Source organism: Dasypus novemcinctus, chromosome 1 (assembly GCF_030445035.2).
Source record: "Dasypus novemcinctus isolate mDasNov1 chromosome 1, mDasNov1.1.hap2, whole genome shotgun sequence".
Classification (NCBI taxonomy): domain Eukaryota; kingdom Metazoa; phylum Chordata; class Mammalia; order Cingulata; family Dasypodidae; genus Dasypus; species Dasypus novemcinctus.
This window is the reverse complement of record NC_080673.1, coordinates 203,996,355-204,022,539: the sequence shown is the minus strand read 5'-3', so window position 1 is coordinate 204,022,539 and position 26,185 is coordinate 203,996,355. Positions and strand designations below refer to the sequence as shown.

The 26,185-nt window shown below is 57.4% G+C and overlaps 1 protein-coding gene across 1 annotated transcript in view; it reads right to left on the bottom strand.

Moving 5' to 3' along the window:
• SORCS2 (sortilin related VPS10 domain containing receptor 2) overlaps positions 1 to 26,185 on the bottom strand; it is a 527,745-nt gene that overhangs the window by 92,261 nt on the left and 409,299 nt on the right. Inside the window, 1 exon segment of the mRNA XM_058304358.1 lies at positions 11,007 to 11,171. Coding sequence (XP_058160341.1) covers positions 11,007 to 11,171 — 165 coding nt within the window.

Here is a 26,185-nt window from a genome sequence, read left to right as displayed (position 1 = left end):
CCACGTCCCCGTGTTCAAGTCCCTCTGCGTGGACTACCTGGAGAGGCCTGCTTCCTCCCGGCACCAGCCTGCTGCATGGCATCGGGCCAAGACCTGGCGGGCACGGAGGGCTCTGCCGCGGAGGAGGCACCCGTGCACGCCGGGCAGCAGGATGCCCACATGGGCCTGGAGCAGGAGACGCGGCGTGCCGGCACACTGTGGGCCTGGCTCCAGGGTGCAGCCTCAGGTGGCATCACGGGCAGGACGGTGGCTCTGTGCAGGTGGCAGAGCCCAGCCTCGTCTCCAGGGCTGGGGAGTCGTGGAAAAGCTCCTCCGTGTGCTCTGTTTTCGGGTAGGTGAGTGGGCCGGTGGCAGGGGGCCCTGCTGGACTTCTTCTGCCCCTCATGCCCAGAACGACGGGGACAGCGATCTCTCAGCAGCTCTAGGAAACCAGGTCCGCTTCCAGCGTTCAAATCCCTGCTCTCCCTGGGGTGAGTTGCCCGGGTGAGCCTTGGTTTCCTTGGCTGTAAAATGGGAATGACAATCCTCATTCAGGTCAGGGGCGCTCAAGGAGATTGGGCCAGGTTCCCAGCACGCATCAGGCCTGCGGAGTGTGCAGCATATGGGGCTCCCTTTCCCCGCCTCTTCTTTCTCCTCTCATTTTCACTCCGTGTGCTCGTTTACATTTTAGTAAGCTTCAGAGCTAACACGCACGTGAAGGGTAAACACAAACGCGGGGCGTGCACGATTCCACAGTTGATATCCCTGCTTCGTCTGTTACGGTACTCTTCACGTTTTTTCTGTGCCTCCCTCTCAGTGGATGGGGGTTACTGGAACAATAAAGCATCTGTTACAAGCCAAAGAGGAGCGGCCGTGTGGGTTCTCACTGATCCTTTGGGAGCCACACAGCATTATGCAAATGGAAATCCTGCATGACACGAGCTAAACTCGGAGCTTGACCTGCTCGGGGGTGGACAGGCCGGGGCCGGGGCTCTCCTCGGGGGCCACGCCTGCAGCAAGTGCTGTCAATCAAGGAGGTGAACTGCGCTGGGGAGGGAGAAGGGGCGGCGTGGGGGACGGAGCCCCAGCTCTGCTGAGTCCTGCCCTCGTGCCTCGGTTGCCGATCTGCCATGTGGCTTCCTGGCCTCAGTTTCCCCATCTGTGAAAGAATGCTCTCCAGCCATAATGCTATTTGAAGGAGTGAATCTGTGTTTGCTCAGACCTGGGGTCGGCAGTTAGGCCCCACCGTGCACAGCCACGTGACCTTGCACGTACTGCAAAGCTGTTCCATGCCTCGGTTTCCCCACGTTGTCAAACAGAGATGTAGGATTATACCAGGCACTGTTGCAAGGGGGGTGCATATAGTAGGTACACAATGAATCATCTACCAGCCTCGTGACAGTACCAACAATAGCAGGGGCCATTGCTGAGGGCTGACTGTGCACCGACACTGCTGAGCACCTCACCTCCTGGCCCCCCAAATCCAACCGGCCGGGCACCGCCTGCCCCACATGCTCACGCCCCAGGGTCCAGCGACTCTGAAGAACTCCTCACTGTCTCCCGAGCCCTTTGCTCTCTGCTGCCTCCGGGCCTTTGCACACGCTGTTCCATCTGCCTGGAACCCCCCCACCCCAGTGCCCTCCCTCTGGCTAACCTGTCTGTCGGGGTGGCCATACTCCCAGGTCACACTGGGCCTGTACCGCTGCAGAGGCGAGTCTCAGAACCCTCCCCTGAAAGGCACTGAGGGTGCCCCGGGCCCCTTCTTCTGTGGCAAAAGAGCCACGTGTGCCACCAAAAGCCAAAGGCTCCGGCCCACCACAAGGCCCCTGTTTCAGCTGACCTCTTGGCAGGGACGTCCGCCTCTCATCACTGCACCCCGAATTCCCCGGCTCTGGGCCCTGCACGGCTGCCTCCTTCTCGGGGAGCTTTTCCTGACCCACTGCCTTGCACCTGCTGCTGACCACGGACTTTAGCCCTGCATGACCACAGACTTCAGCCCTGCAGCCCACAGCCATCTGCCTCTCCTGGAGCGCCTGCGCCACACCTTACAGGACCCGGGAGCTCATTTCCCGCTTTTCCACCAAACTGCACATTGCCGTGGGCACACCCTCTGCCCTGCTCGCCGCGGTCACCAGAGCCTGGCCCCTGCGCAGCGCTGGAGTGCCCGCGGCGTGCTTGCTCGATGCACGGAGGCGGGTGACTCTGGGGGCAAGCTTCTCCTGGAGCAGATCACGACGATTCGCGCTGTGGGGCCCCTGGCCGCGCCATGCCGGGCAGTGCTGCCTGCGTAGCGGGGAAGCAGCTGCGGCCGGACGCAGGTGGGACGGCGTGGCCGTGGCCGACGCAGCTTCACTGCGGAGGGGAGGCGGCAGGCTGGCGTTTGCTGCTGCCCGTCCCGAGTCTGCGGCAGGAAAGCATCACCTTCAACAGCCGGAAGAGGACGTTTTCCCAACGTTCCCATCCCCTGGAGTGTAAGCTCCACGAGGGCAGGGACCCATGCGTCTTGGGAAATGTGCCTGGCAGGGAGCAGGTGCTGATGAGCACCGTGGGAGCCAGCAGCTGGCAGTGTTCCCCTGCCCGTGAGGACCCCCTGGAAAGCCTGAACGGCAGCGGTGACCCCTTCCGGAGCCAGGCACCGCAGCAGGGCTCGTCAAACGCGACCTTGCCGAATCCACACACGCACGCACCATAAAACAGGCAATTCCGCCCTTGATAGGCAGAAAGAACTGGACCTCGGAGACGCCCGGTAAGGGGCAAGGGCACACAGAGGTCGCTCAAGCACAGTCCCCACCTCTTGGCGCTGAGCTCCCGGGGACACGCCTGCAGTGGGGAGCTCCTCCAGAGGGGCCACTGGGGGCTTCTTTTCCTTTCTCTGGACGACTGTGTGACCCAGGCCAGGGTCCCTTCTACCTCAGGCTGAGTTTATCCACCTGCACATTGGAAGAGGCTGCCTGCTCGTGCACTCAGGCAATGAGTGAACAGAAAATGAGCTGGGAGCCCTCAATTTCCAGGAGTCTGGACTGCAAGTCTGCATTAACGGAGGGGATCACTGCCGTCGCCGCTCGCGGCACTTCCATTTATGATGCCTGCCCTGGAACTTTATGAAGCCTTCCCAATTCGCTCTCATGGGAGATGGTTTTATATTTCACCATCAATGGCTGCAGAAACATATCATTTCTGCTTAATAAAAAGATAAATGCCAGAAAATAAACATAAAGACACCAGTGCCATTGCAGTTACCCACAGCTAAAATCTGCTTAGCGGCATCTGTAGAAAGGGTGCTTTAATCACTGCTGGATTGCACAGCTCAGAAAGGACTTGCGGCAGCGTATTAGGATGCATGGACTACTTGGATAGAAAGATAAAATGATAAGAAGTGACATCACAGCAAGGTGGGTGTGATGGTTAGGCTATTGTGTCAACTCGGCCAGGTGATTGTGCCCAGTTGTGTGGTCAAGCAAGCACTGGGCTGACTGTACTACAAGGGCACTTATGGACTTTACTCACCATTGACTTTACTGCAGTGGTAAATCATAGATAGCTGGTTATAATTACATCAATCGGGGAGACTGCCATCAGCAGTGACACTTAACCCAATCACTTGAATGCCTTAAAAGGGGAAGTGATTGCAGCATTGAGAGAGAATTTCCCAGCTCCTCTTTGGACAGCCAGCGTCTCCCAGAACTCATCAAGAACCTTCACTGGACTTTCATCGAAGCTCCCGGTGGTGGAACCTGAACTTGTGCATCCCCACGGCTGCGTGAGAGACTCTGATAAATCACTTACTATCAACAGATATCCCTTGTTGATTTGGTTTCCCTAGAGAACCCTGACTAATACAGTGGGGAAAAAGGTAAATGAGTAGGATGAGACCAGAGGGCTGGTGCAAACACAGAAATGCCAGCTCGTGAGCCATGCACAATTATTGGAGTTGCTGCGATTCTGCCCTGGGCTTTGAAGGTTGGATGTAGTTGGTTGGAAGGTAGCATCCTTTCCCCCCTCACTTGGGGCACCTCGTTGTAGGGCTGAGGCTGGAAAGCGAGACACTGACATTGCTCAGACTCCCTTGCAGCTAGGCTTCTGGATCGAAGACGCTCAAGTGACGTTTACTAGGTAAGAGTGAGACGGAGGCATCTTCCTGGCCCTCTGGGCCACCGATGCTGGCCGGGGTCATGGAGACGTGCTGCAGCATCCACCACCACCCTCTCTTGGGGTGGAGAGGCAGTGGGATGAGGGGGCAGCTGGACTCTGCATTCCTCGGTCTGGCCACTGGCTTCGTGGTTGTGGCCAGCTGGTTGTGGCTGCAGCAGTGGTGACTTCCACGTACCTGGGTCCTGCCTCAGCTGCGTGGTCTCGACTCAGTGGTCCCAGTGGAGGGGCTCCTGGCCCCCCATCTCCCTGACAGAGGCAGAGTAAGAAGCTACCCCGGGGTATCAGCTCCGCAGGCTTCCGGGAGGCATCCCTGGGGGCCCCGCCTGACGCTCCCCCCTCCAGCCCCCTGCCATTGTTCAGAGCATCTGATTCCTCCAGGTTCAACCTTTTTACCCCTTGAAATACCCAGAGCGGTGTCTATTTCCTGCCGGGAGCCGTGCCAGATGTAAACGACCAGAGCAAAATCGATTTCAAGATGACCCACGGGATTCTTCTTGCTCACAAAATTGCTGCTTCCGGAGAAGCTCAGTTTCTTCCTGGTCCTGAAGTCTGAGGTTGGAGAGGGCGGTGAGCATGGGGTGGCGCCCACCCTTCTACTCGCCCATGTTAGAGGATGTCCGCCCTCCCCCACCCATGCCTGTAGCCATGCCAACACTCTGCCCCTCTATTGGGGTTGGACAATTGCAGGCACTTACTTTTCTTTCTTTTCTTGGGTGATCATTTTTGTTGTTCCAAAGCTGTATTAAAAACAAGCCTACCTTCAGACCCAATCTTGACCCTGTTCAAGCACTCCTCCTCCAGGAAGTCTCCTCTGATTTCCCATCCAAAAGTGTCTTCTTACTCCCTGCGAAATTTCTGGAGGGCACTCCCAGGGTCAGAAAAATCCCTTGCAGGATGGGGAGGTAGAGGAAATTCTTTTTTTAAAAAAAGGAAATAGACAAAAGGCAACTTAACAAATTATGGAAGCATTACTTCAAAAAATTCTGCCCAGGCCTTTATCTAATTTAATCCTAAAACCAAACCCAATTGTTTCTCTGGTGTTCAGAAATATAAATAAAAGCACAGACTGGTTACAGGACATGACCAAGATCTCCTTGTTAATGAAAAAAAAAATGAAGAAAAAATGCTTGATCATATTCATCTCTCATAAAACTAAATCTTATATTCTTTTTTCACCTTTAGCATTGCTATAGTACCTTCTTTGCCTTTGCTACAAAAATACTACAATATTGTTCTTAACTATAGTCTGTAAGTTATGTTAGTTTTATTTTTTCTCATGCATCACTGTATTCTTAAAACCTTGTAATAGAGGAACATTCTTGTCTTTATATTATAAACAACAATCCTCATCTACCACCAAAATCACTATGTTGTACAATTCCTAGGTTATCCTCTAGCTGTTTTTCAATTAACCTCCTTAGCCTGCCCCTTTCAACCACAATCACATTTATAAATCAGCAGCATTAGTTACACTGATTATGATGTGCTACCATCACCTCTGTCCCCTTCCACATACTTACAATCGACCTAATTAAACATTCCACACACATTCAGCTTCAGCTGCCCCTTCTCAACCCACGTTCCGTCTCCTACCAACCTATACTCTACAGTTTAACTCCGCAAGTTTACTCTCTGCATTTACTTCATATCAGTGAGACCCTATAATATTTGTCCTTCCGTATCTGGCTTATTTCATTCAACATAATACCCTCACGGTTCCTCCATGTCGTCATGTGCTTCCCCAATTGCTTTCTTCTTACAGCTGAGTGGTATCCCATCGTATGTATATACCATGATTGTTAATTCATTCATCAGTTGATGGACACTGAGGCTGTTTCCATCTTTCAGTAATTGTGACGTTTGCCACTATCAACACTGGTGTGCACATATCTGTCCATGTCCTTGCTCGCAATTCTTCTGAATATATTCCTATAGCGGGGTTGCCAATCATATGGCAGTTCTGTACTTAGCTTCCTAAGGACCCACCAAATGATCCTCCCCAGAGGCTGCACCATTTTACACTCCCACCACCAGTGAAGGGGTGTTTCCATTTCTCCACATCTTCTCCAGCACTTGGAGTTTTCTGATTTAAAAAAAAAAAAAAGGCCATTCTGTAAGGTGTGAAATGGTATCTCACTGTAGTTTTCTTTTTTCTTTCAGGTTTCAAAGAGCTGTTCTATTTCCAATGGAAACAAGACATAATCTTGCACAAACAGATAACACAAGCAAACCAAATTCTCTATCGTTTTTCATCTGGTAAATAGGTTCCCACCGTCCTGATAGATGTTACCAAGTGATCATATTCTCCATCTTTGTTGCCACCAATGAGGAATAACCTACTTGATCTAAACAAACTAGAATCGAAACCAAACTTGGCCAAGACCAGAAAAAACAAACCAAAACCCACCAAAGCAGAAAAACAAAACAGAAATCTGAGTCAGTGAGGGTAAAGGCTACTTGCTGCTTGGGATTCACTACAGGAACCAAGAAGAGGCCTGACAGGCCCTAGGCAACCCTGGGAGGGACCTGGCTTGGGTATTGCTTTTTCTTTTTTCTCTTTTTCTTTTACATAATTTTTATTTATTTATTTTTAATTGTATTTTTTTGAAGATGCATAGATCACAAAAAATGTTACATTAACAAACAAAAGAGGTTCCCATATACCCCACCCCCCACCCCCCCACTCCTCCCACATCAACAATCTCTTTCATCATTGTGGCACATACATTTTATTTGGTGAATACATTTTGAAGCACCGCTGTACCACATGGATGATAGTTTATATTGTAGTTTACACTCTCCCCCAGCCCATTCAGTGGGTTATGGCAGGATATATAATGTCCTCCATTTGTCCCTGCAATATCATTCAGGACAACTCCAAGTCCCGAAAATGCCCCCACATCACACCGCTTCTTCCCTCTCCCTGCTCGCAGCAACTACCATGCTGTCTGCTCTGTGTTCATTTGCTGTATGTTCTTCTGTATCCTCTTGCATTATCAGGTGGCACTAGGAAACTGTGTCTCTTTCCGCTGCATCGTCTTGCTGCGTCAGCTCTCTATGTGTGCAGCACCACTCCTGGGCAGGCTGCACTTTTTCTGCGCTGGGCAGCTCTCCTGACAGGGCGCACTCCTTGTGCGTGGGGCTTCTACGCGGAGGACACCCCTGCGTGGCACGGCTCTCCTTGAGCATGGCAGCACTACGTGTGGGTCAGTTCCACACGGGTCAGGAGGCCCTGGGTATCAAACCCTGGACTCGCCATATGGCAGTCAGACACTCTATCAGTTGAGCCACATCTGCTTCCCAAAATTGAGTTCTTAATGATATTTAGTCTTCCAATCCATGAACACGGAATGTCTTTTTATTTATTTAGGTCTTCTTTGGCTTCTTTTAGGGATGTTTTGTAGTTTTCTGAATACAGGTACTTTATGAATTTGGTTAAGTTTACTCCTAAATATTTGATTCTTTTCATTGCTATTATAAATAGAATTTTTTTTTCTGGCTTCCTCCTCAATTTGCTCATCAGTAGTGTATAGAAATGCTATTTATTTTTGTACATTAATCTTGTACCCTGCAGCTCTGATGAACTCATCTATTAGTTCTAGTAATTTTATTGGGGAGCTTGGGGGATTTTCGAAGTATAGGATCACATCATCAGCAAATAGTGAAAGTTTTACTTTTTCCTTTCCCATTTGGGTAACTGTTTCTTTTTCTTGCCTAATTGCTCTGGCTAGAACTGTAGCACAATGTTGAGTAGCAATGGTGGCAGTGGGTATGCTTGTCTCAATCCTGACCTCAGCCGAGAAGTTTCTTGATGAGGGGCAAAACAAAATACAAAAGTGGGTCTACTGATGCTTAGAAATAAATTCCCAGAGCCCTGCCCACGAGCAGCTCCAAGGCACTAGCAGAGGGAGAACAGGCCGGTCGGTTTCGTGCCAGCCTCCCCCCGCCAGCCGGTCTAGGAAGGGACCACCTGGCCCTAACTTCCTGTTGCTCCAAGAGCCTAACTCAGTTTGCTGGTCCCTGGAAGGAAAGCCCTGCCTGGAGCCCTCCCCCATGGAGGTTGTCCAGACTCCAAACAAGGCAGCCTCAACGTGTCCCAAATTGTAACCGTGTGGTCAGGAAGGGGATTGGAAATGGGCAAACAGGGCAGTCTGAGGGTGGGCAGACGGTCTGCTTGCTGATGGCAGGGGCAGGCACCTGGGAGCAACAGGGCAGGGAATAAAACGGTGGAGGCATTTGTTTTTGTAGAAATCTGTCCGTCCTTACGCATGCCGCCCCATTGCCCCTGGGCCACACACCTTGCTGTGGCCACTGGGATGCGCGTGGCCGGGATGCACTCCAGTCGAGCAAACCTTCTACAGCTGCTCACGGGGGCTTGACTCTGCCCCTGGAGCCTCTGCCCTTCACACGAGAACAGCAGACCCCGAGGAGCTGCTGGTCCCAGTTCAAGAGACTCAGGCAGACTTGAACCTTCTAGTAGTGAGGAGCAGTGTCAGCCGAGCTCAGCAGAGACATAGACCACCCAGTGGCCTGGGAGCAAGAAATGATGCTCCTTATTGTAAGTCACTGAGGGCTGGGGCTGTGTGTTACTCAGCATTCCAGCAGCAGATGGCTGCCTAATACACCAGGTCGGTTAGAGTTAGGAGCCAGTGCTACTCCCCCACACCACCTTCTTTTTTGGGGTTAGAGGACTTCGACAACCATAAAGCTCCAAAAAAATCTAAAGCCCTAGTGTCATTGTTATTAATTTTCTTAAATTTCTTATTCCTTTTATAATCACTTCCAAGTCACTTCCCTTTTTACTTTCCTTATGGTCCACAGCAAAGAACCAAGGAAAATAACCAAGATTTCAGCTCCATTAATTTTTCAGGGCACCATAAATTAAAGAGCAATTGCAATGCAGTCAATTTCTGCATGAAAATGAGTCTCTGGGATTGTGCTTTAGTCTAATTACATGGAAGGCTAAGTAGTGCTATTAATACCCAGAAGCACATGCTGTCCCAGAGGTGGGGGGGCTGGAGCAAAGAGGCAGCCAGGGAAGCCGGAAAAATGTGGGGACTTCCATCTGCAAGGACCAGACCTTGGCGAGGAGGCCGGGCCTGTGGAGCGTGGCTCAGGCCCGCGAGGCTTCTCTATCTGGGTGTCCCTGGTCTGGACACTTCCTACTGGTAGAGGTTCACCCATCCAGCCATCCAGCCATCCACCCATCCATCCATCCATCCACCCACCCATCCATCCACCCACCCACCCATCCATCCAGCCACCCACCCATCCACCCATCCATCCAGCCATCAAACCTACTACCATTCATCCATCTATCCAACTGCCCACCTCCACCAGCTGTTGTCTTTCATTCCCCCCATCTGACCATTATTTGAGACAACGTGGTGAGAAGAACCAGGCACAGCCGCTGGCCTTGAAGAGTCAGCCTGCGTGTGAGTGCGTGTGCAGGTGCAGCGGAGATCAAATCAGAGCACGAGTGTGTGACTACACTGTGGTGAGGCTGGGGAGGACGGGACCCTTCAAGAGTGGAAGAGCGGGGCCTGAGCTGGCCGGGGGTGGAGAGGAAGGCTTCCCTTGGCCCCTCGCCCCAGCTCTGCCCTCCTCCGCCACACCCTGACCCTGGGGGCCGATTGTGCACCCACAGCTCCTCCCATGGCCTCTGGCTGGAGTCGGCCAAACACCAGCAGAAGGGATGGCAGGGACGAGAGGGGCCGTCATCCCAGCCCTGCCTGCAGGGCCGTGGCCCTGCCCTGGCCACACCTCCCATCAGCCCTGCCCCTCAGCTCTGGAGGCCACACCTCCCACAAGCCCCGCCCCTCAGCTCTGGAGGCCACGCCTCCTGCCAGCCCCACCCCTCGGCTCTGGAGGCCACACCTCCCATCAGCCCCACCCCCATCCACCCCGCCCCTTGGCTCTGGAGGCCACGCTCCAGCTGGGCCATTCCCAGGATGCTGGAGCCGTGCCCCCGTTAGGTCCAGCATCAGCTGGATAATGGCCCCAGAGAGGCCACCTCCTCACCCTGGGACCTGTGACTGTGACCGTTCCCTGGCAAAAAAGAGCTAAAGCTGTGATTAAGGACCTCGGGGCGTGGAGACGATGCTGGGCTGTCCCAGTGGGCCCTAGGAGCCGCCGCAGGGGTCATCTGGGAGGGAGGCCGAGCAGACGGACGGGTGGCCACCAGCCAGGGAGCGCCGGCAGCCCCGGCAGCCGGGAGGGCGAGGCATGGCTCCTCCCGGGCACCCCCAGAAGGAACCGCCCTGCGGATACCTTGGGTTTGGCCCAGGGAGGCTGATTTTGGACTTCCGGCCCCCGGAACGGGAGAGAACACCTTTCTCTGCTTCGTGCTGCTAGGTTCATGTGATTTGTTCCCACAGCCCCGGGAACCTCAGCTGGGAGGGCCCTGCCCGGCCCTCGGGGCCTGACTGAAGCCCGCCGTGGGGGGGCTCTACCCGGGGAGGGTCCCTTGCCCCTGCAAAGAGCCCGTGGGAGGGGACCTGGCGGAGGCAGCTCGCCGGGCAGGGATGTGGGATTGGAGCTCCGAAGTGGATTCGCCTTCCCGGGTGGAGGTGGCGAGGACAGTCCTCCAGGCCAAGGAAGGTTCCGGCACACGCCTGCCCGGGAGGGCGCATGGAAGTTTCCAGCAGCGGAAGAAGGCTCTCGAGCGCGCGTGCAGAGGGCGGCGGAATAATTCCGGGGATGACCTACTACCCCTGGCCCGTCCCTCCCGCCCGCTGCGTGCCGCCCCAGGGCAGGGTCCGGTGCCCGCGCGCCCGGGAGGCTCTGGGCCGGGCAGCTCAGCCCCGCTCGCTGCAAAGGCTCCGTGCCCTCGTGCCCCGGGCTGGCGGGAGCAGCCCCGCCCCGCGCCCGCCTACCTTGCTGTCCTTGGTGCACGCCAGCACCTTGTCCTCCTCCTTGGGGTGGAAGAGCAGCGTGTCCACCACGAAGGCCACGGGCTGCTTCTGGAAGGACGCACCCTCGTCGGTGCTCAGGAAGAGGCTCTGGTCGCGGTCGCTGAGCGAGGAGCTCACGAGGATTATCTGAAAGGCCGAGAGGGGACGTGAGGGGGGCAGGGCCCTGCGCCCGGGGTGCCGCTGCACAGGCGGGCCTGACCCCGCTCGCTCTCCCGCTCTCCAAGGGCCGGGGCCCGGGCCCTGCTCCGGCCAAGCAGGGGAGGGGGGCGGACGCGGGGGGCCTGGGCTGGGGCCGCTCTCGGCAGAGGAGGCCGGACCAGGGGACGGAACTGGGGGGCTGCAGGGCTCGTGCCGGGCCCAAGCGGGAGGCAGCAGGCCGGGCTGGGTGCGGGGAGGGCCCCGCAGGCTGTGGGGAGGGGTCTGCGAAATGGGGGTCTCCTGGAAGTGCGGTGGGAGGGGGCTATGTTTCCACAGCACCTGCTGGGGTGCTGGTGGAGAGGGGTCTTCAGGGACCCCCAGGAGCAGGGGCTGCCATGCGCCCAGGCTCTTGGTGGCCTCATCAGCTCCAGTGCATCCACCGCTCTCAACGCCCAATGCCGCCGGGAGGACTGGACACGGCAGGAGAGGGGGGATTTAACGTGGGCACGGGCGCCATTGCGGTTTGGCATCGGCAGACAGAGCTCCCGCGGAGAAGAGCCACCAGCTTCTCCAAGGCCACCCGGGGACCCCCTTGCACCGCGGCCTGGAGAGCCACCCATCCCTGTAGATGTGGCCCTGCCCTGCTCGGGGATGCCAGGCGGAGGCTCCTTCTGGGGTTTTGTCCCCTTTCCAGTTTCTCTTTGGCCTAGCTGAGCCCACGCGGCTGCACGCTCTGCGGGGCCCTGGAAGGTGCCCTGAAAGCAGGGGACTGCGTTCAGGGACTCGAGGGCCAGCCGTCCTCCCCACCCCCCCACCGTGGAATGGCACTGCAGGAAGGTGGCAAGCGCGCCCCTTCACGGGCCAGAGAGCTCGGGGGGCTGAGGGCTGTGGACCCTGGGGGCGAGTGGACCCCAAGAGCCATTTGCTTCCACTGCTCCTGCCTCCCCCATCAGACAGGCCCTGCCCTCTAGCTCGTCTCTCACAGGTGATGTCCAGCTGCCACGTGCACGTGGCAGGGACAGATGGGGCACTCGGTCCCCTCGCACACCCACCGCCCTGGCTCTGCCCCCCAGGGCCCCACAGGTCCCGTCCGGGCCACCACCCCAGGGCAGTTCTTCGGGTCTGGAGGGCAGCAGTGCCGGGCTCCCCTTGTCCTGGCGGGGGTCGCCGCCCTCTTCCACCTCCCCTGACACGACCTCTGTCCTTGCCCTCACCCCAGCTGGCCCCCCGGGCAGCCCTGCTCTGACCATGCCTCTCCCAGGGTTGGGGCGGACCCCAGGATGGGTGTCCAGCCTGGAGGGCTCGGGGTATGCCTCCCCGCCTGGGGCACCAGCCGCTGGTCCACTGTGCATTCATTCATTCATTCAATGCAATTATTGCACTGCCCCGTGTAAACTCTCTGACTTCCTCGTGCCCTCACCTGGCACCTGCCAAGTGGAATCTGCAGCCCCATTTCATAGGAGGCCCGTAGCAGTTTGATATAATTGATGAATTTCAAAAAGAAGTATCGGATTATGCTGTAATCTGATCTGTACCTGGGCATGACTGAGTTATGATTAGGGCGTTGAGTCCCCACCCCTTGGTGGGTGGGAATCACAGATAAAAGGCATGGCAAAGGACAGAGTGGAGGGTTTCTGATGTTGGAGTTTTGATGCTGAAGTTTGATGCTGAAGACTTAAGCTGGAGCCCCAGGAAGTAGGCTCACAGAGGAGAGAAAAGCCAGACCCAGGAAGGAAGGAACCTTGAACCCAGAGAGAAGCAAGCCCCAGGAACGTAGGAACCCAGGAAGCCTGAGCCCTCGCAGCCGTCGGCAGCCATCTTACTCCAAGTAGACTTTGGTGAGGGAAGTAACTTATGCTTTATGGCCTGGTATCTGCAAGCTCCTACCCCAAATAAATGCCCTGTATAAAAACCAGCTGATGGGAAACGGACTTTGGCCCAGTGGTTAGGGCGTCCGCCTACCACATGGGAAGCCCGTGGTTCAAGCCCCGGGCCTCCTTGACCCGTGTGGAGCTGGCCCATGCGCAGTGCTGATGCGCTCAAGGAGTGCCCTGCTACACAGGGGTGTCCCCCGCGTAGGGGAGCCCCACGCGCAAGGAGTGCACCCATAAGGAGAGCCGCCCAGCACGAAGGAGGGAGCAGCCTGCCAAGGAATGGCGCCGCCCACACTTCCCGTGCTGCTGACGACAACAGAAGCGGACAAAGAAACAAGACGCAGCAAAGACACAGAAAACAGACAACCGGGGGAGGGGAGGGGAATTAAATAAAAATTAAAAAAAAAAAAAATCTTTAAAAAAAAAAAACCAGCTGATAACTGGTATTTTGCATCAGCGCCCCTTTGACTGACTAATACAAGGCCCTAGAGCTGCTAAGTGGGGGGCTGGGAGCTGGCACGTCAGCTGAGCTTGCTAGATTGCCCCTAAGATCCCCTTGGCAGGTGTGGACTCTTGGCCCCTCTGTACTGGGGGGAATTCATGGTCGAGATGGGCAGTGTCAGCCCTGGACCCCCCAAAGGGCTGGTGGCAGAGCAGAGCCCACGCCCACATCTCACCTGGTGCACCCTGCAGCAGCTACGATGGGGAACCAGAGAGGGTGTGGCTGGGACTGGGACCTCCATTATGTATGGCCAGGGCAATCGGGGCGGCTTCCTGGGGGAGGTGGCTTTCGCGCCTAGTTTGAAGACCACCGCTGGTGTTTTGCCATCAGAGACAGGTGGGGCCTGAGGAGCGGCGCAGGGGAGGTGGCAGACGGAAGGCGCCTCTCTCCCCCTCACCCAGAAGCGCGGTCCTGCCAGCCCCCTGCTCTTCAAAGGCACACACTGCCCCGAGGCCCGTGCCGGCGGCCTCCTCTGCCTCTTGCTTTCCACGTCGCAGGTCCTGGCTTTCCCGGGACGGGCCTTTGACCTCGAGGCTCACCGGAATCCCAGCCCTTGGCCTTAAACTGCGCAGGCGCCCTGACCGCTGGGGGAGGAGGCCTCGGGCGGCAAGTCAGGGCCGGCGGCCGCGGAGCGGGGCCACCCCCGAGGCTGGCCAGAGGGGTCAGGAACGTGACCCCGGCTCCAGGGCCGGCTCCAAGGGCCTGCAGCTTGCAAAGGGCCCACAAACGCGCCGCTCTTTAACAGCAGGGCGGGAGCCGGCCGGCAGGGCGTCGGCGGGTGCTGAGCAGAAAGGGCCGTGCGGTGGGGGCCGGGGCCCACCTGCGTGCTGCGCCGGGGCCGTGCAGGTGACCTTTGGAGACAGGGCCACGAGGGAAGATGAGGTCCCACGGGACGGGGCTGGGCCTGCACCCATGCTGCGTCCTCGGGAGACGGGGCCACAGGGAGGGACCCCCAGGGGCCGCACGAGCCAGGGGCCAGGACCGCGGCTGCCGCCCGGAGCCGGGACAGGCGGGACAGGCCCTTCCCCCGACGTGGAGGGACCCGGCCCCGCCGACGCCTGGAGTCTGGACTCCTGGAGGGCGAGGGACAGATTCCTGTGGTTCAAAGCCCCCCCCCCCCGCAGTTACGGTCCTTTGTTAAGGCGGCCCTGGCACCCGGGCCAGGACCCGGCGGGCGGTGGGCGTGGTGCGTCCTGGCCGAGCCCTCGCACCCCTGGACGCCCACACGGTCTTCCCCCTGCCGGCTGCTTCAAGGCTCTTTCCCCGCCCCCCTGCTTGGCCCGGCTTCAGGGGCCGATCTTGGTCCCTTCTTCCTGGGGGCCTCCCTGACCCCGGGCTCTACGTCAGAGCCCCCATGTAGGTGGGGACTTTGGGGGACGGGCCCTCAAGTCGGGCTGGTCCCACGTTTTTCTCCTGCTTTCCAGAAAGAAAGGAAGGAAGCCGCTGGGCGCACTGCCCCCACTTAACGGCCAGTGGGGCCTCAGGCGGGGAGGGCACAGAAGTGGCTGGGAGTTCTCCTGGGTGGAAGATTTGTTCTCTCCCTGGTATGTATGTACTCCATCGTTTATTTATACAGGTCCCGTCTCAGCGTTTATTTTCTACTTTGAGCTCTAACTCAACACTATTTTGTTACTTCGTTGCTCAAGCAGTTCCAGCTGTGAGCTTGGGGATCTCCTGTCCCTGTGACCTGCCCCCATTGTCCTGCCATTTCTAAATGTTCCACGCTTCAAAGAGATCGCCAAGGCTCCTTACGCAGCCCGTTGGCCCCCCCGCAGCCGCTTTTCCGCACACTCAGCACGCGGGGACAGCGCGAGGCCCACTCGCCCGGCTTTGCTCCGAGCCGTTCAGCCAGTGTAGCCCCGACGTCCCCTCTTCATGCACTTTTCCCAGGACACAGTTTTCCAAACTTTAAGATGTGCTTCTCTTTCTACCCTCCCCCCCAATTAGCCTGTGCCCCTGGGTGCAGGGGGTGACCTCACGCCCTCGTCGTGCCTCTGCACAAGCCCAGCCCGGAGCTGGCACTAACACCCGCCTGCTGGATGCACGAGGCAGTGAAGGAACGGACAATTCCATCTCAGGCTGTGGCTCCTGCAGGAACCGCTTGCTGGCTTTCCTCCTTGGGGGAGAAAATATTCCCGGCAAGAGTTAAGTCGTCTACACCCAGGCCCAGAGCCTCAACAGACTTCAGCTCCTACACTTTGACTTATTGGACTTACTCCACTCAGCTAACATGGAGTTGAAGAAGGTCAGCCACCACAACATGGAGCCTAGAGTGTCTACAACTGGAAGCGGGAGGAGTGCATCCAGTACCCATGTGGAATCTAAGCCCTCACTTGACATAGGTGTGCAATGGACACAACCAATCCAATGTCCACAGAGAAAATGTGGAATGGGTGTGGGAACGGTAGCCATGGGGGCTGCTGGGTGTGGGGAACGGGAGGAAGAGATGAGATGTGGAGGCGTTTTCGGGATGTGGAGTTGTCCTGGATAGTGCTTCACGGACAATTACGGGACACTGTAGATCCCCCCAGGGCCCACTGGATGGAACGTGAGAGAGTCTGGGCTATGATGTGGACCATTGACTATGGGGTGCAGTGATGCTCAGAGATGAACTTACCAGGTGCAATGGATGTATCACGATGATGGGAGAGAGTGTTGCTGTGGGGGGAGTGGGGGGCGGGGGCGGTGGGGTTGAATGGGACCTCATATATATTTTTTAATGTAATTAAAAATAATAATAATAAATAAATATTAAAAAAAAAAAAAAGAGTTAAGTCGTCTAGAGAACAGAAGTCATCAGAAATCCCGTTCACTTATTCCTCTTCACTACCCAAAATTTTGCACATCAGCGAAGGCTCGTTCGCTCATTCACGTGCAGCTGCACAAGCCAGGTGGCCCGCGCGGGAATTTAGGCAGGCGCGGGGCTGTGTGGGACCGGAGGGGGGCAGAGGGTCTGGTGCAGGACAGGCTTGAGGGCAGGAAGGAGGGCTCCTGAGGGCACGTGGCGCCAGGCCAGTGCCAGGGACGGGAGGCACGGTGGCCGGCAGGCCTGGGGAGGGCGTTTTGGCCGAGCGGTCAGTGTGGTCCACGGCAGGCCTTTCCCCCGCGCCCGCCTCTCCCCCACCCCCGCGCTCCCCCGAGGCTCCCGGCGTCAGCCACGCCAGCCCCTCCTGCTTCCGCACCTTTGCAGGCGCCTGTGGGGGGGGATGCACGGGGGGGGGCAAGACACCCCAATCCCACTGTACGCACTCCAGGGCCAAGGTGCACATCTTCGAAATGACACAAAACCACATGTGCTAAAATCAAAAACAGCTTCTTTCAAGCTTTCCGAGCACAAAGCCATCCAAGCTGGATGTTCTGCGTTAATTTTGGCGTCCCTGTCCTGCAGGGACCCTCGGCATGACTTTAGCCTGCTTCGATGATGGGGCGCCCCCCTCACCACTCTTTTCTGTTGGTCAAGCAGCTCCTTGCCACCACCAAGGCTCATCTCCAACATCACCGCCTCCAGGAAGCCCGTGATGCGTGTGCCCCCAGGGAGTCCTCCCGGCCCCTCCTCCCGCCCCCCGCCCCCCAGCAGCTGGTGCACACGTCCACCCTGCCCGGCACTCCCTAGCCCTCCCCTTAGGAGGACGTCGTCCCCTCCAGGCCGGGAGGCCACACGCTCCGGTGACACCTTGTCTGTTGTCACCATAGCCCCAGCCCAGACGGCAGGGCCCGGCGCGGATGGGGTGCTACGTTCCCCACAAACGGTTCACACATCGAGGAAGGGCTTTGGGTAGCCGGGTCGCCTCTCCATCAGGGACCCCGTTCCTGCCCCGCTCGGGGCCAGGGCTCCGCCGGTGGGGACACCGAGGGAGAACGAATTTGAGGACGTGGTTCTGGCCAGGGCCCAGCAACCTAGACCGGGGGCTATTTTGGGCCTCCGAGTGGGAAGCGCAAGCCAGGAAAGACGTGGGAAGAGAAAAGCGCTGACAAGGAAAAGATTATTGGAGCGAAGAAAACAAATCAATTAGCAGCACGCCGGGCGCAGGCTGGCAGATTGTCCTCCCAAATTGGGAAGCAGACGATTCAAAACGGTGTATTTTTACTGCTTACTATTCCTGCGGAAACATATGGTACCTGCACCAGGGCCGCAGTCCCGGGAGGCTGCGGTTTTTGAAATCAGATGCGCCATGTCGCGGATTCCTTTGACTCCTGGCCAGTCTATTTGATGCCTCAAAGTTCCTGCAAAGGCTGCAGTTTGCCAGACCCGGTGTCCAGGGGAAATGCATGGCCTCTTGTTCAAAGTAATGAAAACTTTTAAGACGGCGACGGAAAACTGTTAAACCAGGCGCTCCACACCCCCCTCCCCGGGCAGGGACCCCGCGAGCCCACAGGGGCGCCGGCCCTGATGCTTCCAAAGTTACCCCACCAGCCTGGGCCAGCTGCGCCAGCAGCACCCGGAGCGTGTGAGAAGAGCTTCGTTTCAGCCCCAGCCCAGACCTGCTGGAGCAGGACCTGCCTCCTCCCAGGGCTCCCGCGAGACCGCGCGGGGGTCACTTAGGAAGGGCGGCTGGTTTCCTGGCTGCCAGCCGGCCACGGGGCCTCTGCTCCCTTCCTCCAGGTAGTGAAATAAGGAGCAGGGGCAAGAGGCACAGCCCCCAGGCCTCGTGGCCACGCCAGGAGGGAGGCCCTGCTGTCACCCGGTTCTATTTTCCAGCTGAAGGCAGGAGGCCCTGGAGGATGTGGCCGGCCCCGTCTCAGCACCTTGACGACACCCCGTGACGGGGCTGCAGCCGGCAGCCCCAGGAGTCCCGGCTGCTGGGGGCAAATGCACTGCCCAAAAGAGACCCCAGGGCAGGGGCAGGTGCTAGAGGCCCACGGAGCTGGGTCCCTGGTGAGCTGTGCCGCCTCGGGTAACTTACGTAACCTCTCTGAGCCTCAGTTTCCTCATTGGTAAAACGGTAACTCCGAATGCAGAGCTGATTAGAAGAACGAGATGGGACCATGTGCTTAGCAGACTAAACGCAGCCCCTGGCACGAATGGGAGCTGGTGTGGCTACCGAATCCTTCCAGCTTTTTAAGAAATGCGTCCAGCACCTGACCGAGCACCTCTTTGGGCCAGGACCACAGGATGGACAGAGCTGGTAGGCGGGGTGAGAGAGGACCCACGACCACTGCACCACAGACCCCAGGGCCAAGGTCGGTGGGACACAGAGGAGCCGAGGCTGGGGTGGGCTAAGGCCCCGAGGGGGATGGGCCTCTCGGGGTCAGTAGCCGAGAGCGGGCTCTTCCTTAAGTTTGCATCCTGGGACACTCGCTGGCCTCACCCTGGCCGTGGCCTGGGGCTCGGCGGCTTCCCGGAGGAGGTGACACCTGAGCTAGGCCTTGAAGGACAAAGAGGAGCTCCCTAGGGAATGGCAGAGGGCCCCGTCAGCACAGAAGCAGGAGAGGGGATGGCGGGGGCTCTGGGGCAGCTACAGACAGTCCGAAGAGCACCACGTGCTTGGGCTGTATTTGCCGGTTGTGTTGTTGGCACATTTATCGTCTGCGCTTAGCCGGTGCCCAAATAAAGGACTCCTTCCCCTTGGCATGGCGAGGCAGGAAGGCAGCAGCGCCGGGCCTCGGGCGGGGGAGAGCCGCGGGAGCGGAGGCCTGCGGCGGGGAGCCCAGCCAGGGAGCAGACGTGGCCGCACGGCCCTGCACCCCGAGTGAGGGCAGAGGCAGGCCTGCAGGGCAGGAGGGGTGCAGCGGGCTCCCGGGCGGGGGGCACAGGGGCTCAGTCCCACCGAGCGGCCGCGGCCAGCTGCGCTAACGCACCCCACCCAGGCTCTGTGCCTCCCCTCGGGCACCCTCCGGTCCTGTCTTAGAAAGGGCTCTAATTCCCTGGCTCTGCCAGGGGTGGGGGGCTGGGTGGTGGCGACCAGGCGGGGCGGGGCCGGGACGCGTGTCTATTAGGAAGACCTCAGGCTGCCCGGCTGCTGTCCCCAGGGCAGGGCCCGCTGGGGAGACAGACTCCTAGCAGGGAAGGGCCAGGCTCAGACGGCAGGTGCTCACAGCCAGGGCAGGCTCCTGTCTCACCTGCGCGGGAGGTGCCGTGCTCCCCAGTTCCCAGTGGGGGAGCTGAGGCTGGAGGGCGGGGCGCCTTCGTGGGGGCCACGCCGCTGGCCAGCGTTCAGTCCCACTTCTGTCCCGCACCTCTCACCGGCGCCACCCCGACAGCCATCAGAGCTGACGCCTCGTTGCACCTGGCCAGGAAGTAGCTAACAGGCACTGGGGGCCTTGAGGCAAGGGTCCAGGAAACTTCTAGACAGCGCCTTCCCACCCTGAAAAGCCAGAAATGGCTTCCAGAAGTCTGCAGGTCCTGGTCAGAGCTTTTGAGATGGACTCCCGAGCACGTAAGAGGCAGGTAAGGCTGGGGGCGGGGGGCGAATCTCCTTCCTTCCCTGCTGGGCCTTCTCTTGCTCTTTTCAACACACACTTGCTGAGCTCCTACCCATGCCAGGCCCCGGGCTGGGAGGTGGACCCCCCTCCCCAGGTCCTGCCCTCAAGGAGGTCCCAGCAGAGGGGGGAGTCGATGAGCAGGAGGTACAGGTGGGTCCCCAGGAGGGGGGGGGGGCCCTTTGTGCAGGCTAGAGCAGAGTGGAGGAGCAGCCACGAGGGACGTTGCTGCAGATGACAAGATGTGTGAGCCCGTGGGCATGGGCCAGGGTTAGCCACATGCCCGGAAGAGGGAAAGGCAGCCTCCGTCGCCTCCTCCTCTCTAGGTCAAGAGGGCTGCCTGAACCTGGCACTCTCGACTCCGTTCCCTGACTTTGCCATAAATTGACATCTCCCTGCTGATGCTTGCAAAACTCATCCCGCCTTGACACCTGCTGGGACATAACACCAAGCCTGCAGGAGCCACAGGTGGTCCCACTGCTCCCACCAGATGCCACCACGGTCCCTTCCCGGGTCCACGTCTTGCTGCCTCAGGGCTTCCGACCCATCTCCTCCGAAAGGTGGTGCCAGCACCCCGGGCTGCCCTGCTGTGCGGCTCACTCGAATCGTGACTCTCAGAACTCCACGCTTAAACAGAAGCCCACAGAGCTGCAGAATCCACCCCGGCCTCCGCCGGAGCTGCGGCTGGTGCTCAACAGCTCTTTGGTTTCCGTTCAGAACACTTGATCAGGAAGAGGATGTTTTTCATCTGCCCTTTACCAAGTTTAGCCCTGAAAGACTCCCACCCCGCCCCCAGGATCGGTGTCATCTGGAGTTACCTCTCTATTTAAAACCCAATCAGCCAGCCTATTCAGGGCCCGGCACACGTGCCCAGCTGGTGGTACAGAAAACTTGGCTTTAGCTCCGGGAGAGGCAGACAGTGGAAACAACAAACAGAGCCGCAGCCACCCCCAGGTCCCGAATTAGCACCAGCCCAGAGTCCTCGACGCGCCTGCATGAGTCACGAGGAACAAAAATAACTCCTTGCCAAATGCTTCACCCGGGCTGGCGCGGTGCAGCACGCATGGCTCGGCCACCCCGAGCTGGAGGGGAGAACCTCCCCATAATCGCAGGCCTTTGGCTCGAGTGACCGCACACCAGCTGGGGAGGTAGGGGTGACAGAGGGCTCAGAGGGGGGCTGAGATGCGCCGTTGCCATCCCCACATTCGGTCATCTCGGGCCAGTCACTCTCCTCGGCTTTAAATTAGAGACAATCTCCTCGGTGCCATCTTAAGGCGTCGGCATGAGGTTCCAAATTAGGCAAAACATTTGAAACTGTTGTTGAAATATAAGGCTTCAGCATTATTTTTGTTGCTTTCCTAAACCAGAAAGCTCTATTCTTGGAGAAGTCTGGGTTTTTGTAAATGCAAACCTGCAATATCCCGTCCCTGCTTCCCACCCACTGGGGTCAATCCTGCCCATTCTCCCGAGTATGGCACGTGTGCCCTTTCACCATGACCCCAGCCTGCTGACCTTGCCCCAACAGGTCCCCCATTCCAGCCACGCTGGAATGCTTCCAATTCCCCAAAAGCTGACTCTGCTGTCACACCCTGCTTTCGAACAGCCTTCCTCTCACTGGCTGGCCGCCCTTGGCTGTCCCCGCTCTGACTGCCAATTAGGAAGCCGCTGCGGTCATCCTGGTGTCGTACCCCGGTGGCCTGAACCAGGGCAGAGGTGGGGAACTAGAGGGCAGAGGGCAGAGCTCAAGGACGTTTTAGGGTTAGCGTCCAGCAGGTTTGGTGGCAAATTAGTAAAATGGAGAAATACGGGAATACACCCCAGTTTCTGGCTCGGCGGGCGTGTGGTTTGTGGGTGTCGTTCACGAGACAGGCTCAGGAGGAAGAGCTGGTTTGGGGCAGATGACAACAAGGCCAGCTGGAGGCACGATGCAGCCGACCTGCCCGAGACACCCCAGTGGAGGAGTTTCGGGGGCTTGGTAGTTGGGGGTGGTAGGCACTTGGGAGCCCCTGCATAGAAATGGGCGTGGGGTCCTGGTGTGGATGGGCCCACCCAGGGGGAGCACAGAGTGAGGAGAAGTGGGCTGGGAGGCAGACTGGAGCCCAAGAGGCGGGGCAGCTGGGTGGGTGGGGGGCACTGCCCACGCCCTGGCACCCCTCCCCCTCTCCACCCTTGCCCCTTGCCCGGTGAGTGCCAGGCCCTGCTCCCCTTTGCCCTATCATCTTCCACCTGTGGCCACAGGCCTGGGGGTACCGGCCGCTGATGCTCTCTGGCTTTGCTTCACCACTGTCCCCACACACATGCTGCTCCAGCCCCAGCCTCAGGCCCCCAAGCTGGGTGTTCTGGCACTGCAGCCCCCACCCCAGAGCCATGGGACTGGTGCGTTCACCCCGCACAGCTCTGGGGTCTGAAGCCACCTCCTCAGGGACGCCCTTCTTTTTTTTTTTTTTCCACTTTTTATTTATTTATTTTAATTCTTTTTTTTTAACATTACATTAAAAAAATACGAGGTCCCCATATACCCGCCACCCCCCTCACCCCACTACTCCCCCCACAGCAACATTCTCCTCCATCATCATGACACATCCACTGCACCCGGTGAGCACATCGCCAAGCATTGCTGCACCCCATGGCCAATGGTCCACATCATAGCCCACACCCCCCACGCTCCATCCAGTGGGCCATGGGAGGACCCACAACGTCTGGTAATCATCGCTGCAGCACCACCCAGGACAACTCCAAGCCCCGAAAATGCCCCCACAACCCACCTCCCCCTTCCACTCCCCACATCCAGCAGCCACCATGGCCACCCTCTCCACACCGACACCACACCCTCTTTGACCACCAATCACAATAGTTCATGAACAGAACACCAGCAAGTCCACTCCAATCCACACTCCATTCCCCCATCCCATGGACCCTGGATTGGCTGTGTCCATTCCACACCTACGCTAAGAGGGGGCCTAGACTCCACACGGATGCTGGATGCAATCCCCCCGCCCCCTGCCGCAGGCACCCCTGGCTCCATGGTGTGGTGGTTGACATTCTTCACCTCCATGTCAGCTGAGTGGGGTAAGTCCAGTAAACCAGAGTGCAGGAGCTGAAGTCTGTTGAGGCTCAGGGCCTGGCTATCATATGGTCAGTCCAGAGATTCAGATCCCCTGGATATATCTTAAACCCCAGCACCAACTACAGTCCTGGTGAAGTAACAGGAAAGTCTTGTGAAAAGAGATCACATCTGAGTCCAGCTCCATCACACAGAAACACCAACTCCAAAGAAGGGCCAACTGACATGGCACTGAACTTCATCTGCCATGACCATAGAACCTGTGGGTCTCTGTAGCCCTCAGAAGAACCAATACCCAGGGTTGCATCTACTTTATCTGTCTCTGGGACTCTGCTGAGGTGTGCATAAGGACAACCCCTCTGGTAACCTCCTGGCTCTTTTTAAGAGACTCATAGCCATATCAACTCATTTATCCTTTCCATTTCCCCCTTGAGTTAGGCCAAAAAGCATTTTTAACTCCTGGTATTATATGTAGACAGAGATATTCTGCTGGAGGGATGCCCTTCTTGAGTGCAGCAGCCCAAGTGGGCCAGGGCCCAAGGTCCTGCTTTCTCTTCTCAGTAACAATCCTGCTCACTCTCTGATAGTGTCCTTTTGAATTATGTTCACTTACATTCAGGGCTTCCCACAGAACTCCCCAGTTGGAGTCCCTTTTGTCTGGTTCACTCTTGCATCCCAAGGCCCATGCGGCACATTTGGTGCTCAGTCAACATCTGTTGAGTGAGTATACTTAACCTCATCTTTAGCAAACTTTAAACAATGAGGGGTGTGGGAGAGTGTATTAGTCAGCCAAAGGGGCGCTGATGCAAAACACCAGAAATCAGTTGGTTTCTATAAAGGGTATTTATTTGGGGTAGGAGCTTACAGAGACCAGGCTGTAAAGCACAAGTTACTTCCCTCACCAAAGTCTATTTCCACGTGGTGGAGCAAGATGACTGCCGACGGCTGCCAGGGTTCAGGCTTCCTGGGTTCCTCCCTTCCAGGGTCTTGCTTCTCTCTGGGTTCAAGGTTCCTTCCTTCCCAGGGCTTGCTTCTTCCTGGGCTCAGGGTTCCTCTCTTCCTGGGGCTGACTTCTCTTTCCTCTGCGAGCTTACTTCCCAGGGCTCCAGCTTAAGGCTTCAGCATCAAACTCCAACATCAAAATTCCAACATCATAACCCCTCCAGCTCTGTCCTTTGCCACGCCTTTTATCTGTGAGTCCCCCCCCTTTGGCAACGCCCTATTGGCGCAAGAGAGTGACATAATGACTTAATCAAGTAAACCTCTGAATTCAATATAATCTAATATGCCCAGAGGAAAAGATCAGTTTACAAACATAACACAATATTTCTTTTCGATATTCATCAATAATATCAAACTTCTACAGAGAGTGATCTGCGTCCCCCACAAAGACACGTTCGAGTCCTGAGCCCTGGCCTGGGCGAGAACCCCGGCGTGGGTGGGATCTTCGGCCACCCTATTCGGGAGGCCACACTGAGGCGGGTGGGCCTCAGCCCGCAGGACCGAGTCCTCGCAGGCAGCGAGGAGGCCGGTAGGAGCCGGAAGCCAGGAGAGCCAGCCACGCGCCCGAGGTGGAGCTGCAAAGCCCTGGGGTTGCCGCGCGCCAGCAGCAGAACGCACCCACGCTGACAGAGAGCACAGCCTTTCAGGACCTTGGCACTGGACCTCTAGCCTCCAGAACTGCGGGGCAGTCAGCTCCCGTGGGTGAGCCAGCGGGGCGTGGTGTCTGGCCTCACGGCCCTAGCAGCTTAGCACCGGGGGTTCTAAGTGGGCGGGTCTTCTCGGCCCTGAAGTCCAGGCACTGGAAGTTGGAGCCCACATCCCCCCGCCTCCTTTAGAGGCACGAGTGCGCAGTCTTCCCGTGCGAGCTGGAGGTGGAACAGAGGAGAAGGGGTGTGGCTCCGCCAGTGTCCCGGCAGCCCCCCGGAAACATCCCCTTGGGGGGCAGCCGGCAGCCGGGATGACCGGAAGCAGTGGCCTAGACCCCTCCCCTCTGACTTCCTGACAGCAGCAGGGGCTTCTCTGGCCTTGAGGGCCAGCCCTTCCAACAGCCGTGCGCATCTCCAAGCCCCTGCCTTGAATCCCTTCCTGCCGCAAGACCTGACGTGGTTTCTGAGCAGACTCAGTCTGATGCACTAATGGTTGTAGCTAGAGCCATGAGCTGAAGGCAGCCTTAATTCCGGCCATTTTCCATTCAGAAAATGTTCACGGTTCACTGCACCAAAAGTCTTGAGGCTTCTTAGCTTTCACCCCCCGACACCCCTGTATTGTGCTGAGATAAGACTCTCCGGTGGCTCTGAACCTACGGAGGTACTACAGAAGTCAAAAGAGATTCACTCCCCAAAGACTGCATTAATGAAACCCCTTGGAAAAATACAAACTGAGGCAGAGCTAAGAGGGCGAGGTCTTTTGACATTCATTCAAAACAGGGTTCGTAAAAGAGACTCCCTGCGTTCCTGCAGGGACTGGCAGGGGAGGCGAGGCCCCATCACCCCAGTTGGCATGCTCATTTACAAACAACGCGTGCAGATGGGTTACAAGTTGAACAGACCATGCAGGGGGAGTCAAGTGGGGGCTATCACCCATCCACCCGGAGCAAGGGCATTTGTTGCCTGCCCTTCTCTGCAGGCTGCTCCAGTCTGCACCGGGCTGTGGGGACTTGTAAGCTGCCACGAAGGAGAAATGTACCCCAAGGCACTCATGGCCCAGGATGAGGAGGGGGCACGGCCCTGAGCCCGGATGGGGCCCCCGTCCTTCCTTTGTTCATTTAGTCAACTAGTGTTCACTGGTCACCAGGCACCGTGTTCCACGTTGGGGACCAAGCAGTGAACAGGCAGGACAAAAGTCCCATCCCATGGGACTTACCTCCCCTGGGAGTGACAGACAGTAAAATAAACACAGGGGTTTCATAATTTCAGCTAGCGCCAAGTGCTCGGAACAAAACCAGGTGATATGGTGCCTCTGTGTATGTGTGTGACGTAGACACACACATCTGTATCTCTACGACATATACAGACCACATGCATGTATATAGAAAGGTATACATGCAAGAATAAATAGAAAAAGAATGGATGAGACAGGTCCAAAGGTTCAAAATGGTTTGTTTCCAGACCATGACCAGACTGAGGGTATTAAGTATTTT